Source organism: Scomber japonicus, chromosome 9, assembly GCF_027409825.1.
Source record: "Scomber japonicus isolate fScoJap1 chromosome 9, fScoJap1.pri, whole genome shotgun sequence".
In the NCBI taxonomy this organism is placed as follows: Eukaryota; Metazoa; Chordata; class Actinopteri; order Scombriformes; family Scombridae; genus Scomber; species Scomber japonicus.
Genome location: NC_070586.1, coordinates 29,430,000 through 29,450,830, shown reverse-complemented (window position 1 = coordinate 29,450,830; position 20,831 = coordinate 29,430,000). Strand labels below are relative to the sequence as shown.

General features: G+C 39.9%; 1 protein-coding gene across 1 annotated transcript; it reads right to left on the bottom strand.

The window, feature by feature from the left end:
- Positions 1–1,767: 1,767 nt before the first annotated feature.
- piwil1 (piwi-like RNA-mediated gene silencing 1) lies at positions 1,768–9,785 on the bottom strand. Its single transcript, XM_053324803.1, has 20 exons — positions 9,717–9,785; positions 7,956–8,052; positions 7,554–7,682; positions 7,218–7,435; positions 7,000–7,118; positions 6,802–6,882; positions 6,291–6,488; positions 6,001–6,109; positions 5,587–5,713; positions 5,215–5,332; positions 4,666–4,780; positions 4,378–4,565; positions 4,044–4,116; positions 3,653–3,853; positions 3,283–3,386; positions 3,027–3,097; positions 2,771–2,924; positions 2,388–2,513; positions 2,161–2,308; positions 1,768–1,884 (listed from the first exon to the last, which is right to left on the bottom strand). Exons 1-20 carry the CDS (start codon positions 9,783–9,785, stop codon positions 1,768–1,770), a joined length of 2,562 nt encoding a protein of 853 aa, XP_053180778.1.
- Between the last annotated feature and the right edge of the window lie 11,046 nt (positions 9,786–20,831).

Here is a 20,831-nt window from a genome sequence, read left to right as displayed (position 1 = left end):
CAGCTGAATGGAAATGCCTAAATAGATCCAACCTCCATGTATTTGCCTTATAATCGCACAATGGTTAGTACTTTGTCCAGTAGAGCGTGTAGTCCCATGCCTACTACTACTACTACTCATTTATGTTGTTACTTCATAAAGCAACATCTGTTTCGCAGGTGTTCATCCTGACTTGTGATGTGCAGGGTATTTGTGTGACTGTCGTGTTTTCCATAGGACCAACGCTTAACATTATAAACCTCCAAGATTCCTGTGGTGACCATCATCCAAAGTTAAGCTTAAAAAAAAAAAAGAAAGAAGAGATTTTATTTTAATTTCAGAGATATAACAAATAGATTATGAAAAAAAACCTCCCTGCATACTAGTTTTGGGGGCTACTGAGAAAAATAAGGCACTTTATTTGAGTTCACTTTTTGCCACACTGATGCACATTTGATTCAAAACAATGACTACTCTACAAAGGAAATATTGAAGGTAGTAGATAAGAGGAACAGATGGATGCTACTTGACCCGAGTGACATAGCATCAGTAAATTAAGTCCTGTTACTGTACCCTGTTTGATTCTCAACATGCAACACTTTAGGGCTTCACAGGAAGACTAAAGGTTTGACTTTTTCCACAGTAGTTAGCGATCAGACACAAGGCTACCTCTAACACTGCCCCTCCCACCCCCACCACCACCCCCAAATCTACTCGATCTGAAATATGCTTATTCAAGCCAATCTGTCATTGATGCCTGTTGAGTGTCTCGAGTAATGTTGGTGCAGGATACAAGTACTGTATATCAATATATATCTACACCTTAAATGTAGAGTAGTGAATGTATGATGAATTGAAAGCCAATGTATTTTCAAAGCTGCCCAAAAAGGATTGTGCAGATGTCCGTCTTATGTGCGTGAAATGAAACAGTCCACCTTTATCTTCTCACACCATTCTGTTTTTCCCATTTCACTCATGTATTTTAAAATCTAGCCTATTTTTTCTACACACACACAAACACACGAGTTAAACTGAAACTGCCAAAAAAGAATGTATGCAAAACATTCTGTAATACTTTCTGTACAAGTCGTGGCTGAACAGAACAGCCACGTTAACCTGCGGTAAACTGATGTACATCTTTTCCAATTTATAGACCATGTCCTCAGACATTGCTTCTGTTCATTTTGAGTGACTGTTGCTCTTTTTGTACTTTGTCCATTTGTAAAATTGTTTTTAAATGTTTATACTTGATTTTCAAACTGCCTTTTTTGTACATTTAACTTTATAATCAGACAGTGCAAGCTTTTCCCATGGTGTCTTGAAGACCATATTGTTTAAAAGTCTGCAATTGTGTGCTAGCTTTATGATAAGAATTATCAGCCTATATTGATGGTTACAAATTATTGTGTGGGTGTGCATGTGCAATCTTTTCTATAAAAAAAGAGAAAAACTAAATAAATTTGATATTTTATAACATTTGCATGTCTCGTTGACTAAAAGAAGGAAAAAGCCGGAGAATATAACAAAGAAATTTAATACAAACAAAGGCAAAACCCAACAGCAACCATACATTGGTCATTTAAAAAAAGTGCTCGTAGCATTTAGAACATCTCAAACTGTGTAACTTAATACACAAAGCTAACTGTCTCTACCTGATGCTACTATATTAAAAACAAAAACTTTCACTAATCTTAACTGAAAAAAACTTATTTAACTAAGTTTTACATACAAAGTTCTTTACAACCCAACTTTAGAGTCAGAGGCCAAACACGTTGCTTGTCTGTCTCTTCACAGGTAGAACAGGAAGTCATCCAGTTGCACACTGTGCTCCCTGTGGATGCTTTGACCCACAAGGAAGGCCAATTTGTGGGCATACTGGCAGGGAGCAGGCACTCTGATGATACCCTAAAAATGCAAATATAGAGAAAATACACTAGACTTACAATTCCAAATGTATGTTATTCATTTTGTACCAATTTCACTAAACACCACTCAGCCTTGGAGCTACTTCTAAGTTATTACTGTATTCTTTAACATTAAAGATTCTGTAACACCTTGTGCAATACCAGCGGTCAGTTTCAAGATAGAAATATATTCACACTAACAGACTTGTGATAAAACACATGAGTGCAGCCATTCAGGAGCAAACTCACTTCATCAAGCGCTAATTTCAGAGCCTACCTGCCAGTTGTAGTACATGTGGCACAGTTTGTAGGTGAGCCGCTGCATGTGATCGGGCTTCAGTCCACTGGTGTCGTACACAACATTGTAGTGGGTCGGGGAGACGCTTCCACTTCGGACAGCCTGGCTCACTATGTAGAAGTCATACCTGGCAAACAAAGGTTGTAAAAGCGGTGTTCTTTGGAAGTGAGAGATACAAAAGATGCAGGAGCAGCAAACGTACGTACCACTCTGGACGGGTGACCTCTGAGTCAACGATGGTTCCTGGGGGAGGGTTGGTCACCTTGCCATTGATGTGGGCGAAGAACCTGCTGCTGATGCGCTTCTTCACCACCACCACACTCAGCTTAGGCCTGAGGAGATGAGGGACTAATATCAATATCTGGAAATCTGGAACACTTGCACTTTCACTTCGTTTGGTGCGGCAACTTCACAACATAGCAGCTATGAGAGCCAATCATATGTCAACTGTTCAATTCACAAATGAAAGTGTTAAAATACAGGCAGCTCATTGGAGATTTAACAGGCTGCTTCCTCATTAATGCAGCATGTTAAATCTTCTAACCACAAGGCTTTTAGAGATCAAACATTTTGGATGTGAGAAACTCACAAGTAGTCATGGCCCATGGACTTGATGGAGTCCATAATCTGAGAAACCTCATAGTTGACCACGCTGTGCAGCTGGCCGTCTCCCACTCCATCTCGGTACACGATGATGCGTGAAGGAAGGCAGTTGTTGAACTTCAGGTAGTCTTTGAGTGCACCTTTAAAAAAACAGATACAAGAGTTACAAAATATCAGATTGTTGATAAATGTAAGAAAGTTAATTCAAAATGTTTAAGAAAGAACAAAACACTTGAATGTACCACTCAAGGCCATCTTCAGTCCATCCATGATCTCCTGACCTTTGTGCTGAAGCACACACTTTGAATACCACCTTGAGGGGGGAAAAAAAAGTTGATCACAAAAGTGCAATTTACACCTCATAGGTTCAATGTCAAAGATTTAGTACACATCAAAACAACTCCTAATATTACATTTGTTTAGATGTCAAACAACTTCATTGAGACTGTAGGCTGATGTTCGGGAAGCATCGATCAGCCCTTCATCACACATACCAACCTGCTCATGTTCTGGTTGAGGCTGGCCACTAGAGCCCCGATGGACCTTTTCCCAGCAGCGGTGTCATGGTAGCAATCAATGCCCACGATCATCAGCTGTTTGAGCTGCACAAACAGGTGTGACATGTTATCTGTAATGTTTTCCAGCTCTGTCACAAACATTCATCAGTAGGCATCAAGTTTTTATCCCAACCTGGTGAAATGCTGGAAGGGTATTAAGTGAAAAGAAAGATACTGCCAAAAGTTTCTCATCTTATACAGTCATTCAGATTCAAGAAGGTCCTGGAATATATTCACTGAAGTCCTGCACTAATACACCTCCATTTTTTTATTTGTTTTGTGTAAAATGTGTTAGTGTGTAAGTGACTTGCAGGGATTTCCACGCTCCACAATTCTCCTCCCATCTTGCAGGCCATCTGCAGAGCAATCTTGGTAGCAACGGTCATAAGCGCCTGAGGTCGGCTGAGGGTGCGGGACACCACACACTGGCTGGGAGTGGGACAGTCCACACAAAGGTACTTCTTGACGCTGTCGTACTTATCCTTCCTGTTGCTGGGGAGGACCACCACCACCTAACAAACAAACAGGAGCATGATGGCATGCAGATAAATGCTACTAGGTTGTACTTGTGACTAAATTATTATTGTAAATTTGTTGCAAGGTCCACAAGAAATGTTGCAGCACTGACTACAAACACAAAAGTCAGTATTGTGAATGAGACCTGCTCCTTAGTGTTTATTTGATATACATTCAGTTACATACTATCTGTACTTGAGGTCCAACGTTGTGCTGCAGGGCTCTGAGGAGAGACTCTTGGTGATCCTCGTACTCAATCCTGATTAAAAGAAAGCTCATAATAGTGAAAAGCAATTCAACTTACTCACACAACAAAAACCCTTAAAAATCTTTTGCCAGAGCCAATTCAAAATACAAGTTTGAATGCCTTTATTCTAAATACTGCAAAAGTATATTTAATTACAGTCTACACTCTGCTTACCCACATAATACTAATACAGTGACTTGCAACAGTTTTCTCCACAAGGTGGTAAAGGAAACACTATTTTTTGACTGTGAGATATATTATTCAAATCCTCACATCACAGGTCTTTGGACGCGGATGCCGAGTGGACCTGAGACTTTGTTGAGGGTCTGCACCAGAGACTGAGCTTCGTTGCCGTTACGCCGGGTGTGAAACACGAGCCAGTTATTCAGCGGAGGGGAGTTGATAATAGGTATCCCACGCATCTCTTTGGCCCAGTCCGCTGTCCGGAAGTCGTACTGATACTAGGTGACACAAATTATGTTAATCTCTCAATTAAGATCGTATAAATAAAATTACACTCATTTGAAAATTAAAAAAAAAGGAACCACAAGCGTATTATACCGATCTTGATCCCTGGAAAATCCTCTCCCCTGGGAGGACTCTGCCAGTCAGACTTAGGAGCTGCTTATCAAAGTTGAGTCCCCACTTGTCCAACTCTGCCTGCGCATCAGTGTTCCTACAAAATAATTTGCAGGATTTAGAAATCAAAGCTTTGGATTATGCTGCGTGTTAAACCTGCACTTTCAACTTCTATGAATATCAGACTAATTACACAAGCTGCTGAGATGAGGACAAACAGGGTCACCGTTAAGAGCTTAAACCTTCATAATTGCTACAGACGTTTCATTAACCCTCACATATATTAACAGTATTTCAATAGCCAGGAAAATTAAATTAATTGTAACAGGGTCAATGTTAACATCAACCCTTTCATCTGTCAAACAGGAGGTTACCTAATTAGGATTTTCAAGATAGTTAACAGTTATCAACATAACTTGTGCTGATTACTGACATGCTTTTGTGGTGAGATCAGCCTAATGTGGCTTTATTGGTACATGTAGCATTTCATTTGGTCAGGAGTACACAAACGACACACTGACTGTCACCTACTTTCGTATGTTAGAGACAAATCTGTTGAGGCGTCCCTCCCTCTGCTCTGGTGTCAGTCTGGTGTGGGTGCTCAAGTCCTTCATGATGTTGAAGTCTGCTCGCATCTTGTCAGTCAAGCCTGTCGACCACATCCAAGTTTTCATTCAAACTTACGACCAACTTCAATTAATTGGCCATTTACCAGACAGCCCTTTACAAGACACTTCACCATCTGTCATTATGATGCTTTTCCACTCGTCTACTCATCACAAGATTTTACCCGCCGCAACTTTCAGTCGACATGTTTATGAATTGAATAAAAAAATACGACCTCCTTATAAAGAAACATTTATACTACAGACATTCACACAAGCTGCGGAACGAGACGGTGACCTGTGAGGTAGCACAGCTCTGGGATGAGCATGGCCGGGCCGGGCGGAGGACCTCCAGCTGGACCGAGCTTCTTCACGTGGCTGATGAGAAGCACCTGGTTCCCATCAGTGATGTCCAGACCATATTGCTAAGAACACAAAGCAAAAGTATTGAGCACTCACCCCTTTAAATGCCCTAAAAATGTGAGAAGTATGCATATTCTCAACACTTGTCTTCTGTGAGTTATATTTGGAGTGTTTCATACTATTTGCCATCTGTATCTGAGCTATTTCAATATATCTTCCAACAGAGCCAAATCTGACAGTTACTCGTTATGTTTGGGCGTCTTGAGTGTCAGTGTGCATCTGCTGAAGCAACAAAGTTCACATCAAATATCGTCCCAGTTTCACCAGTACCAGTGTGCATGACACCTACAGTCTTGTAGTAGTTCTTGAAGGAAATGTCAGTGTCTCCCCTCTTGAACGTGTTGTTGGGAGTGTGATCCCATGCAATGTCATCAATCCTGTAGGTTTTGTTGTTGTACCTAAGAGAGTGAGAGAGAGGAGTAGAAGACACAGGTTATTAAATGGAGGTGACGGATACATGCAAGTGCTTAAGAACTGATGCACAGGACATGTTGGGGAGATTCAACATTTCCAAGTCAGGCATTATACAGATTCAACATTTCTGCATATTAATTGAAAACTGTGAAATGTTAATCTTACTTAGTGAGGACTATGAGTCCAATAAGCTCCTTGGCGCAGATCTCTGGAAAGCGTTGATTCCCACACTGATGCCTCAGATTGGCCATGAAGTCGAGGACCGTCTCACTGCGCAGCACCTTGTGGCTCACATCCGTACACAGCATGATAGACGACTCGTACTGCAAGATGGTGGTGGTGTAACCTGGCCAGATGGTCAGCCTGGGATAACATATTTACAAGGACAGGCAGACTCCATGTTTTTTATCCCACATCTAATCATTTTTGGATTACCCGTTTAAAATAAAACTATTTTACTCAAGACTCAAGAGTGACCCAATTGTGTCCATTTTCTATAGTGAATACTGAGTAGATATCATGATGTGAATCGTGAGGATTTGTTGTTTAAAATATCTTACTTTACATTTTTGGACACTGGTAGACGAAAGCTTTTAAATCTAAAATATATACTTCATATACAAGAGTGGTGATTTTCATCTTTATAAAAAGATAACAGAAAGGCAAATGATTAGACCTGTGCTGTGGGATGTTGAGAGGATCATTGGGGCTGTAGTAGTTGCGTCCAATCTGCTGCATGTTGAGAATTCGCAGGATCCTGGAGAAATGAAGACAAACGCTTTTTTATTGTGATGTTTGGAGGTCTCCCTAGATCCAGAATGCCATGACTTGTATGCGTATCTAATCTTTTATCACAATAAAATGGAAAACTTGCCGTCTGAATATGATGTTGTAAAACTGAATGCACACTGGTGATGTAGGTGGCAGTTCATTTGTCAGGGTGACGGTGATCTGAACCTTCTCTCCGTTCCTTGTCTCGCTGTGTAGCAAAGTCTCCTAAACACCAGGCCAGACACGTTTCAGTACAAGACATGAAGACACGTTGGCAGGAGCAAAATTCAAAAATGAGTTTAATAGTTTGAAGTCTCAAACTACCTTGCTGTGCAGTCTGTGAGGCAGAAATAGCAGAGCTCCATCAAAGCTCCGCGCTGAGCCGAGGGCTTCCTCGTGATGGAAGAGGAGGGCAGATCTGAGGCGGCGAGACTCCATCGGGGGGTTAAAGTCCACATGGTACTGATACAGAACCCACTGAGGGCGCGACAGGATGCGAAAGAAGTTGGCCGACAGCTGAATGGCAGAACCAGAAGTTCCTGAAAAAGTGCATTAACAATTTCAAAGTATAATTTATAATCCTCTCCATTAGTTATAAAATATACAGCAGCTGAATGTGTTTGTGTACATGAAATCTAAAAAAAAATGATGACAGACCAGACTTTGATTCTTTGACATGCTCCATGGCCTGCCTGGTGTTAATGCCTGCATCATGAAAATCCCGACGACGTCCACCTCGTTCTCCCAGTTTCACCTGCTGGAATCCAGCTGATATCTGTAGAACAGCTGGAGTAATAACACATTAACTTGTCATCACACAGTGCCAGAGGAGTTTTACACCCTGCAAGTTGAGTCTACTGTTATTTTCCAGTTTGTTTTTTTCCAATTTGTAATTTTGAATCCCTCTGCAATCCTAGTAATGTAATCCTATACTGTTGTACAGAAAACATTTAATTGCATTTCCACACAGGCTTTCAATAGTAAGACATAACCAGGATCATTTAACAAGAGAATCAGTTCCCTTTAAGAACACACACAAAAAACTGTGTTAGACTGCACCTTCTGCAGAAAAAGGTCCTGGAGCCCCTTTCTGCCTCCCTCTACCAACCAGCTCTCCCTCTGCTGGTGGTGGAGCTGCCGGTGCCGACTCTCGAGCCTGGCTCTTGAAAAATAAAAAGAAGAAATCATGTTTTAGGTTGGAGGAAATAATCCATTCTTTTTGTGGCAAGAAAGTTGATTCAAGTAACCCATTTTCTGTATCAAACCAGTAAGTCTTTAGACAGAGCTAAACTGCTCATTTACATTTTGTCCTAACAAATCACTAGCAGATAAAGGGTTGCGTTTACCTCTGCTAATGCTTTTTCACTCAAGCCGACTTATGGCCAAAATATACCAATTGTAGATGTGTCACGTAGGTGGGGTGGAGCAGGTGTTTTTTGTTGGGTTTTTTTAAACCTCCCACAGATCTCTTTATAGCATGTGGTTGCATGCCTGCCGTGTTCTGAGATTTCAAGTAGGACACTTCAGTAAATGGGCAACTTGGAGAATTACCATTACAAAAATAAGATCTGTACATGTAATGTCATTTTTCACATGCGCTTTTAGCTGTGCTGGATGATGCTATCCATATGGCCCATTAACATTATGTTAACAAATGACCAAGCACTGTGAAGTTTGAGGTTTAAAAAGACAAAAGAATTCATGGATTACTTATATTTTGCCATGTTTTTACACACTAGCTGCTGCTATAAATAGCAGGGAGCCGGATGTGGCTTTTCTGTTTTAATTACCCTGAAGGACACAAAGAGGAAGCGTTTTGCTAAGTAATAATGCAGTGGGTTATGCAGGGTTAGAAGTGCAGGCTATGTTAACTGGTACTGAATAAATTAACTAGATCATTTTCACTAGAGGATCATGGATACATCAATTTGAAGGATTTATTTTAATGTGTGATGGTGCACTTTGGCTCTGGTACAAAGATATATTAAAATCATAACAGAATGTTCTTATTTCCAAAAACACAGTATTATGTAGGTTTTGTTTAGAGGGCCACATAGCTGTGCATTCAGTGCTTCAATGTAATGCAATGGGCACACTCTGCTGCAGGAGATGTCTTGCTCTGCATCCATGCCTGCTGTATTTTGGCCATTACTCCTCAGAGCAAAATTATAGAATAGATGGATTAAAGAACAGGTTCACTTTTTTCCCTTCCAAGTCTTAGTACTATACTTATAAGCTCATATTTACATCATTGGTTATTATTGGTCACTAATATTGTTCTTTCAGTCCATGCTGGCGGTAAGGTTCATTTTGTGCACAAATGATTGCATGTTCAAATGAAAGCTGGTCCCAGGCACTATCAGCTCTTGCCACTGATAGTAGATTAGGATAACATCATGGAAAACAATAAGCATGACCAGCCTCTGATGAAGTTTAAAAAATACTAAATATTCAATGAGAAGGATTTCACAATAAAATAGTAAAGGCATTATGTGCCATTCAACCTTTAAAAAGTTGAGTGATACAGAAACTACCAACACTTTTATACAAATATTTATTCAGTAAAAAGTACTTTAAATAAGGACAACTAACTGGAGGTCTACTTTCCTCAGGGGCAGGGTCTGAGTCTCAGTCTTATGGCAGAGCACAACAAATCAATTTACATTCATCATAGTATTATGAGGTGGTACAGGAAGACACCCACTGTTAGATGTAATTAGTTTATTTATCGACCTTGTTAAAACCTACTTACATGTTTCCAGGATATTGTGTTAATGTTAAAACATAATGATAGACAGACAGACACTACACTTGTCTTACCGCTCCAGGAGCAGTGGTCTCTTGACCACGTGCTCTGCCTCGTGACCTTGCCCGTGCCCGACCAGTCATTTTCCAACAGTCTCAAATGGTTTACCTGTTTAAAAAGGATATTATCGCATTTATATGAAACTAGGAACTATGTTCTCACAAGTTCAATTTAAATATAATTGACAAAAATAAAAATAAAAAACAACTAGTCACTAAAAATGTCCAAAATAGTCTAAAAGACGGCACCAATTCATTGTGATTGGATTGTCTAAATTTTCGACCAAAGCAAATCTAACATTTAACACAATTTATCAAAGTAATATTGATTTGGTGCTTTACTGGCGTCAAACACAATGGCGCCTGCTAACACGCTAATGTTAGCTAATACTAGCACGCTATCAAAAGTTGATGCCAAATTATTATTTAAAAATAATGACGCCACACTAACATTAAATTAAGGTGTTTAACATTAGTTAAGTGACAGCTAGTGTTAGATTAGTTAATTAATTTATTAACATCAGGCTTAAAATTATTATTTCATTGCATCTACTTTAATCTGCAAAACTCAGACTAATCCCGAAGTCAATTAACAGTTAGCACACGTTAAATTAACAAGTTAGATGATGTATACATTTTAATAGACATACTCACTTTTAACGAAGACTTTTGTAGGATTTTCTTGTTATTTTCTAATCAACGAAAAACGTTTCCCACAGGTGTATCTGCGAAGAAGAGGACGACAAAATTTGCGACAATTTACATATAGGCCTCTTCACTGACAAAATTATTACGCTTGTGCTCATTTTAAAACTATCATCAAATACTTAATCGCTTTAAATAAGGCATCAATATGTACTTCATGTGCAGCTTTTCAGAATTCAATTAATTATGAAAGTAGTGAAACTGGTTGGAAAAACAAACGATCCAGAAAAGTCTAAGAACTACTTTTTTGGGCGCAGTGATCCGCTGATCCATTGATCCACGTGTTGTTGTGTGTGCTTTTTCAAACTCTGCAATATCAATTGTGACCACTAGATGGCAGCAAAGCCTGCCCTGTAAATTCAGACTTGGGCTGTCTTAGTTATTAGGTTGAAACTGATGCTCATGTGATTGATTCTGCACAGATAAAATGAAAGATGTCTACGTCTCTCAGTTTGTGAACATAAGAAAATATTTGAAAAAAGGTATTTGCAAAAAGATATTCATTGATGCTTATTTTCATGATGAATTAAAAAAAGAAAAAAACATATATTGATTAAAAAATAGTAAAAGTGGATTTCACCTTTTATTGTATAAATGCTGTGGAAATTAGCCTCAATGGGACTGCAGACCTATAAATAAAGGCCTGAATGGATTCAGGCCAATGGCATGAATGGCAATAACCTTGACTTTTCATAAGAAATATTAAATGACATGGGTTAATGCTGCTGGTTACTCATTGCCCTTAATACTAATGTCTACAGTGATACGACATGTCTGTGGTTGATTTCTCACTTTCTTATGAAGTGTCTTTTATGACCATGATTAAAAATGATTGATTCAAAAGTGTAAGGATGCTTTCACAAAGTCTAAAATCTCTCTTAAAAGACGCAGCTGATCACAAGCTATTATTTCTTACCAAACTTTTCTTCTCCTCTCCACATCCTACCATTTGAAACAGAACTTGGCACCACAGAGGGCATTTTGAGGAAGATGTACGCAAGTCTTTCATGTCTGAGATCTAAGAGTGATTACAGATTCAGACCTGAGGGACCAGTCTGGGAGGACCAGCTTCAGTCACTGTTTACCTGCTGGAAGAGTACTGAGAAGAGATGAAGAAAGGCTGTGACATCAGTGTCATCAAGCCTGATTGTGGGTAAAAAAAAAGGAAAGTTACACAAAGAACAAAAGACACAAACATGCAGTAGTGTATTTGTCAATGAGCATGTGGAATTCAACATTTCACAAACATTATTATATATATATTCAAATTGCTGAACAATATGCACCTGACTCAAATAGTCCAGAGCTGTAAAAGCTGTTTGATAAAAAAGAAGGAAAAAAAAAGAAACATATTCTTCAAAACCCACGCTATCTCTTAAAAAACAACAAAGCCCATTGAAAAAGAGTGAAATGAAAGAGAAGGAAGGAAACATGGCCAGGGAAAGGGCTGCAAGCTGAGCTGTAGGAGGCTGAGTAAGGTGCACCCTGCCAGGGACGTTGATGAATGCGCTTCAGGCTTCAAGCTTGCCCTGCAGCCCCCAGCAGTGTGGATTCCACGCTTACGCTAATCATGCTCTGTGAGATACAGTAGTAAGACCCAAAGCTGATGAAAGGCAACACGCAACACAGTCACTAAATCAAACTGGCTGCACTGTTACAAAATGCACACCCTTCATTCTTACGTTATTATCATCACAACCACTGGTGTCATCATCACTATCTCTGTCAGGAGCATGTTTCTTTATCAAAAAATGATATACACAGCATTAGTAGTATTCTGCGTGATATTCATAGCAATGCCACATCACTTCCTGTTTTGAAACGATAAAAACAAAACATGATCAAAGCTTTCTTTCGTTCTACATAAATCACAGTGGCCCCATTAAGCTTGAACTGCTGATTGTAAAACCAGAACAAGAGGGGATTCTGAATAATAAGGATCTACCGTGCCATGATATCAGTAAGCGGGTTAGGAAAATTAGATTATTCTTTTGCCTGCCGTGGAACCTAATCTGCTCTGCATCAGTGTGTTCCCCCTTAAAAGGACGCAGGCACTGCATCACACTCGTGCTAGCACAAACACACACACACACACACACACTTGCACCATGGGTTTCTAAACAGAATAAGCAGTCAAACCACGCATACAGTATGTTGAATCTAAAACAAACTAGTGCACCATTTGCAATGAAGACAGAAAATGCCATAACAGTTGGTTGCTTTATTAGCAATGAGGCACAGCTGGTGTTTGTAGAATCACTGAGTTTTATTAGCAGTAGCAGTTCTTCGTCTGAAGAAGAAGTCGATTCTGAATTTAAAAAGATGCTAAAAGATGCTTTTCTTCCCCAAACCATTTCCTTCATTTACATATAAAACTTGCGTAAATGATTAATAAGAAATAAGCTGTATTATTATTATTATATCTACATTTACTTCAACCCAAGTGAAGAACAAAAACCCCCAAAGACAAGGAAAAACTGGAATTTGATTTTCAAACTGAATTTGGGCACACAGGCTTGACAGATAAAGATTTTCCTGCACGGGATTATGACTCTGTTTGACATTTAACTGCATTTCAAACACAGCTCTTAATGTCTGAAAATGATTGTGGGAAAAAAAGAAAAAAAGTAAATTATATGCATCTTAGCTCGCACTACCAGACTGTTGACAAGGATCTGACTTAAAGCATTATTGAAAACAAGTGTACTAACTTTAAATAATACATCCTTGTTACTGTTTTTCAATTCAATGTACTGTGCCTTTTAAGATGAAAAATAAGATGTTATTAAATAAATACAAAGATGCTACCAAGAGTTTTGGCATCAGATGAAAAATTAATAATTTCCATGACAACTGAACAAACTCCATCCAGAAAGGAAGACCTCGGGATATAGCTGAAATCTAGTTAAGCTATTTTTTGTCAGGCTTTCTGTGTGTAATTTGTGTGTAATCTTAAAAAGTAGATGCATGCATATGATGTGATGATAGATCTAGTTGTGTATGATTTGATTGTTTATCATCTGAAAGAGCTTGCAACTGAATGTGCGTATGTATATTGTGTGTTACATTCTTTGCATTATTTATTATTTTGGAGTATTTTAGTTTTAAATCCTACATAGTTTGCCTGTAACTCCTTTAAATTCTAGTTACAAAATCTTTATTGTGAACTCAGATGAATAAATTGCCTCTGTGGTAAGTAATGTTGGCTCAGTTTGTGGTATTGATTGTATGTTTGTTGTTTTACTGATGACAGTTTTCAGTACTGTCATGGTCTATTGGCTCCAGGTCTTTCATGGTGAAACTGAAACATATTAGAGAGAGAGATGACAGAGTTTGTGAGTTACAATGACCTTAAACGGGGGCTTAGGCAGGAACAGAGCACACAAAATCACACTTGTGATCAATCCCTTCTTTCTCTTCAGTGCCTTTCATCTACACTCTTTAGTAAATCAGGCAGCCATAAAAAGAATATTTCAAACCCCCACGCACACTATGCCATAATTACTATATATATAACCAAAACATTAAGTGGATTTCCATGCATCATCACCATGGCTTTCACAACACACAACTCTTGTTTTCATAAATGATTCAACCCTTTATCCACACTTCCTGCAAGCCTGAGTGCCAAGGACGTGTTCCATTAAGATTCCATTTATTTGGCAAATACTGTTTCCTGGTCGTATGATAACAAAGCCTCCTTTGGTTAGTGGCCTTGACTTGTTAAAGATTATTCAAATAGACAGATACGGGAATTCTGGGTAGAAAAGGGTTTGATGTGACAGACACAGGTTAAATATAGAAAGGAAGCATTGTCATTAATGTACAAGCTACTTAGAGGAAGTAATAGCAACATGGCAAGAAAGACATTTTATAATGTCTGAATATGCTTGGTGTGTTCAAACATTAGCCAGCTCTCACCCTTTTTTTCTAGAGGGAAGAAGGTAAAGGAAGCAGGAGAAGGAGGAGCAGGCCGGTGCTGACCATAGCAGAGTCCTGCAGAGGCAGAGCCCCCTCGGAGCCAGCCTCAGTGAGGATGCCATGTGATCTCTGAAAAGTCAACAAGGGTTGGTCCACAGCTGGGCTGCAGGAGAACAGAGAGTAGACACGTAGCAACACCCTCCTGCTGGGAGCAGCCGAGGAGACGTAGGACTCACAGCCTGCATGTGCATCTACTGTAGACTTGAAATGTGAGACGACAGCAGGGAGGAATCTTCCCCCAATTCAGCTTTCATCATCTCGGAGGCAATTCCTATTTTTAGCACTTATTTTCAGTTTACATACATGGTCAAATACTAATCCTTGGACTCTAATTTTCTGCATTTTTTTTTGGACTCTTCAATGATAAATATCCTATCGTCTCCTCTGAGCAAACTCACAATCCATCTCCTCTGTGTCAGTGAGCCACCACACAATGGGAGAGCTGCAGATTTAATTTCCAAAAAAAGATTAAGTTGCCTTCTGCATCACTGAAACTTTCTAGGGGTTTGAAGTTGAAATCTCAGTGGTTATGCCTTTCTTTGTCCAAAGCGTTGGTTTGAACAAAGGTGCAGTGAAGCATCAGCAGCAAAGAATCTAATAAGCACAATGTGGGAATAAAGCAGAGGGGAGTGAGCATCAAAGGCAGTCAGGCACAGCATGACTGGCATCGGGCTGAACTCCCAACCTAGGACACTCAGCATGCTCTTCAGCAATCACCCCCTTTAGACCAGTCCTGGGCAGTAATTAAAACCATCATTCCCACTGCTTCGGTATCTCATTAGCCACAGGACCCCCGGCTTTTATCCCTGCTTGTCCAAATATATCACAACTCCACACCAGCAAAGATGAGTCTCACACAACCAAAACACACGTCTGTGACATCTCTGAGCGGAACAGAGCATTACCTAACTATCATCCAACTCCAAAGAACAGTGGGAAACCACGCGAGCCTGTCTCTTCATGTCCACTGTAATTATTATTGCACCTATCAGAGATGAATTGGAGGGAAACTGTCACCCTGCTGCTGGCTGATTAAATCTACCTGTGCATGAAACAAGAGAATAAACACAGATATGAGAGAATAACCAAATTGTAACTATGACATGTTTGTTCTGCAGAGAGCGAAGCAGAAAAGATTTAGCCAAGTGCTTTTATGTAATTTTGTTTTCGGCTGCAAACATCAACCAGTGTTTGCGGCTGAAACCCATTAAAAAATGAGGACAAACTGATACATTTGAAGCTCCTACGCTTTCACTATCAAAGGGAGGATTTGAAGTGGGCGAGTATCGGTTGCAGTGGTCAGATTTAGCACTTTGGCTGTAGATAAAAAGAAACTCTTCTTCCCATGTTTAATTCAGTATGAGCCATGACTAACTCATGTAATATACTGGGCCTCTGAAGTCAATCGAAGGCTTTTTCGCTTGCTTTGTGTACTGTAGGCAGGAATGAATGCGTCACTAGATTTTGACAGTGTTCAGCACGGGGATGCAGGTCAGGCAAATATGTTGGGAAATTTTATTCTCTGGTAAATTAGTTCTTCAGTATAGCAGCAGCGCAGAGCTATACTAAAACCTTAATCCACTGCATATTATTAACCTACTTGGCATCACTGCCAGGCTGTTTTAGTGCTTTCAAATGACAGCAAGAGAGCTGATGGAGAGAAGACATCGTTTGTGTTTCTTTCAGGTAAACAGTGACCTAGCTATCTAACTACCAGTTCAATAGTAGGTCTACATGTATGCTTGAATGTCATGAACCACAACACACTGATGGAAATGGTTTAATGAAGACAACATGTTGCATGTTCCAACATGTTGCGTGTGAATTTTGTAAATTATTCCGTAATCCTCCATTCAGCCATTGTAAGATAGTTGAAGCGCCAAGAGGCCCCACCCAAACAGCACAGCAGGATCAGTACTGTTTTACAGCCCTCACATACACGCCAACCACTATGTTTGTGTGTGTGTGTGTGTGTGTGTGTGTGTGTGTGTGTGTGTGTGTGTGTGCGCGTGCGTGCGGCATATGTATTTGAAATGGAGTCTCCCCGTTCTTTGGCCATGAGAAGCCTCTGATCTTTCGCTGACACAAAAGACTTGCGCAAGATGAGGATGAGCTCTCAACCTTTGTCAACACCCAGTCTGGATCTCTTTTAATAACAGCGGCGCATTGTTTATGTGAGTGTTTGCTCAAAAGGCCTTGATGCCACAAAAACCATTATAAACCGGGTCCCCATTTCCTCCTCAGTGCCATTATGAGTCGGTCGAAATTAAAACCCAACCACAAGCTGGTTCTCAGCCAAATTCAGCTAACTGACTCTCTCCCGCTCTGTTTCTTTGAGAAGCCTTTGATGTTGGCAGGGGGCTTTTGCACTCGCAGTGATGGTAACGAATGATACTTTAAGCGATTCTTTTTTATCCGGCGAGCTTAATGAAAGATTAATAGGTTTGATATTTTCCCTTGTTTATATTTTATTTAAAAAGTAAGCCGTGGTCCTTGGAACCTGTTAAAAGCTTCTTGGTAATGATTTATGGATCAGTGGAAGTCATATTATCGGTCCCTGGCTCTAAACGCAATGAGAAGTGTTGATTGTCTTCTGAACAACATTATCTTTACATGGAGAGCGTTAACCTTGAGTGCTGTGCAGACATCTTTGTCTGATACAGATGGAGCATATTGCCGCGCCGGAGATATATTCATTTCCATATGTCCTAATTCAGCTGGCTGCAGACTCCGCTTTTCACACTATTTCACAGCTCAAAGGATGAAATGATTCAAACTCAATGGATTTTGTGGTGACAGCCTATAGGTTTCCCCTCAAGCATAAGAGATTGACTATTAAACAGAAGGCTGATGTATGATTTGATTATATAAATAGCCCATATATAGGAAATGCACAGCTGATCATTTGAAGCTCCTCTGTATAGAGTTTATATCAAGTCCATCAATGCCAACTGAATGTAGCCTATGTTGTCTATTGTAGATATATATTTGGGAAAGATCTAATGTCAAACAAATTAAAATCTTATAATAACCCACAGCAGAGCCACATCCAAACATAAAAACTCTGGATATTAGGATTTGATTGATGATCCTGTGAGGAAAAACACATCCCGGCAATATTTATTGATATTTTACACCACAGACCCGCTGATGATTACACTTTCTTACTTCACTTCATCAGTTATTGTTCATGACCTACAGAATAATTATCAACATCAAGATGTGTTCTCTTCTTTCTAATTTAGGATCTTGAAAAGTCTTTTCCCCTATGGAAATAATTAAGCATTTAAGATCAAAGACTTTCTCTAAACGCTATTTTTAATAGATTGTAATTGACCAATCAAGCATTTTTATTGCATTTATGTGATGTATTCTTTGTCTATGTATCTGTTTTTTCTACTTACTTACTAAATTGTTTTGTATTTTTCTGCTGAAATACTTACAGCAGTGATTTAAGGCACCAAGATGAACAGTAATGGACCCACTTAGAGTCTGACCAACAATTCGAGCTCTCTTACAGTAATACCTCACTACCCTGTCCACAGCTTTCAGTCTCAACCTTTGCTATTACTATTGAAGGCGTCAGTCATAAAAAATGGGTCACAAAAATAAAATTGCTTTAAAAAAAAACCCCAACAACAACAAATTCATAAAACAACAGGACATTGAGCTATTTAGCAAGCATGATACAAACAGAAGTAAATATTACATTCGTTGGGGACTATTTTTTGTTGCCGAGTGAATATTTCCAGGAACAGAATGCTGCTTGTGTATTCAGGGTGATGAAAGATGCAATGCAAGGTTGGGGTAGATTTTTCTGCTTTTGGACAGCAATGGGGCTCCATAGCTCAGAACAATAAGCTATATCATGATTTAGTTAAACAGGCAATACTTGTTAGTGGAATCAATTCATTGTTGATTTTGATCTTTTCGATGGCTTCGTTAATAGTAAGAAATACAGAACAACAAATGCTGACCACCAATGTGCCTAATACTAACTGTATACCACTGATAGCGGTGTACAGTGTACCATGTTTTTCCAAATATGAAGAGGTTCCTCAAATAACCCACTTAGCTTCGACATTGGCTGCGGCGCATTTTGTTGAGAAGCAGCATTGAAAGTATTGCCCTTTCCCCCCAGAGAGAGATGGAAACAAGAACAGTGGCATAGGTCCACATCAGCAGTCATGACCATTATTTCCTGTGTTCTGGTGCCTACGCTTTAATGTGCACAGGATGAAGGAGAGTGGTATAATCAGGAACACACAGGACCAGTAAAATACCCAGTATATTCCAACTGCCACAACCACAGGAAGGATGTGAGCCTTAAGAGACAGACTACAAGTGTGTGTTTGTCTGTGTGGGAGAGCTTAGAAAAAGAAAGGACAGAGGGGGAGAGTATTCAGGAGAGAACAGTATGTTTCTGAGTGTCAAGGCCTCCCCTGGCCCCCAGGCCATCGGGCCTACTAGTCTCTCTCTTCTCCCCTCTCACGCTCTCCCTCTACTTTCTCTGTTTCTCGCCCTCTCTCACTCCACCTCTCTCTCCCTCTCCCACCTCTCTCTCTGTGATTTATGCCTAACCTCTGTAATTACAGCGCCAACCGCAGCAGCCGACAGGTTCAGATGGGGTGAGGTACAGACATGCCCCATCACCTGAGAGCAGCGACTCGCCAGCTCTACTGCTAAATGCAGCTGCAATTTTCCCTTCAACCTAATCTCCTTGACATTGGCTCTAGGAACATATTTGTGTGACAACAAGACACCGCAGAGGCCTACTGCCAAACATCAGTCAATTGTTTTCCATTAGAAGACACAGTAAGGTAAGTACAGGGTATGAAGAATGTATGTTCTGAAAGTAAATCAAATTAATTTCTGTTGATTGATTTTTACTCTTATCAGTGAGCTTTACTCATGGTAATTTTAGTGTTGTCCAAATAGACTAGTGTAAGGATACAGTAGTAGCACATGACACCAGCTTGTTTGGCAGCAGACATAACAGTCCTTCACTGTTGCAGCTGTGGGATGAAATATGATTGGTTGTTATTTGGACTTGATGACCTGCAGCATGGATTCACCACCTGACTTGACATGTCCTTGGATACAAAAACACCATCCACCCACTCAAATCCTTCAACAGACAGGAAATATATCTGTTGCCATGCATTTTTGGAAAAGAGGCCCTTGGATTTTCAGAGCCTGGTCTTCTTTACACTGTATATGTATGGGGATGTCCATGACACGCCAGGCATTGTCAGCCGACAGAAAGCTCTCTTTGGCAGCCCCCTCGGTGAAGCAGCACGATAGAAAGTCAGAGAAAGTAAAGAAAGAGAGGAAGAAAGGGAGAATGTACCCACATGAGTGTGACATAGTGCTGCCGGACTGATTTGCTCACCATGACAACCGTGCAAGGGGGAGCAGGAGGCTGGGGGACCCCCTGGCTTTTCGGCCCCGCACAATACGGAGAGGCATGGCTGTCTTAACCTCAGTGACATCCCCGTTGTCAGCGGGTCAAATCCTTGAATATCAATGAACTGACTCAGTGCCCCTTGCAGTGGTCCTCAAAAGTGCCTTCTCATGTGACGACTCACATAAGAAGCTCTCGCTGTCCTCTCTGACCTTTCCTGACCTGCTTCCAGCCTCTTTCTTCTTTTAGACCACAGAGACTGAGTCCACAAGGTTAAACAACACTTAATCAGCGCACACGCATTCCTGCTTCCAGTTTAAAGTCAGCTCAGTTCATTTCTTGTTTGCTAAAGCAAACCAGGGTTACTGAGGAAGAGTGCTGTATAGAGTAGCTCAGCTAATTAGAAAAATTGAAATGATGATTTAATTTTAAAAATCCAGATATTGTGTAAAGTATAAAATAGAATAACAAATAAGTGTGATGAAGATTTTTTGTATATTTATAATCACAATAACCTATAAGCTACCAGCTACAACAAGCTGACCACACAGGACACACCTCCTACTGACCTGATTTAGTTGTAACACATTAAAACCATTTGTTGCCATAAAGATTGCATGACAAGGTGTCGACAGGCAGGAAGGCAAATATATATATAGCTAAAAGCAATGTACAGATGGCTGAAATATTTAGGATAGCACAGGAGTGATTTATTGATGGATTATTGATGATCAGTTAACACTATTTGCTAAATATGGATAAACAGGTGACACAGTGAGTTAAAAATAACAGATAAACAGTTGCAATCAACCAGCTAAAATGATTCTTGACTTAAAGCTTAAGAGTTGAAATAAGTTTAACTGAAAGTAATCACCCTCACCCGATAATTCAATGTTCATGAAAAAATGCAGTGACTTAACATATTATTTAAAATGAATTGAAATGAACACATTTGGAATGAGTGGAGTTGACAATTGATAGGGCTACATCTGATTAATAGGGGGTGTATCTGAAGGTGACTAAGGGGGTTCATCAGACAA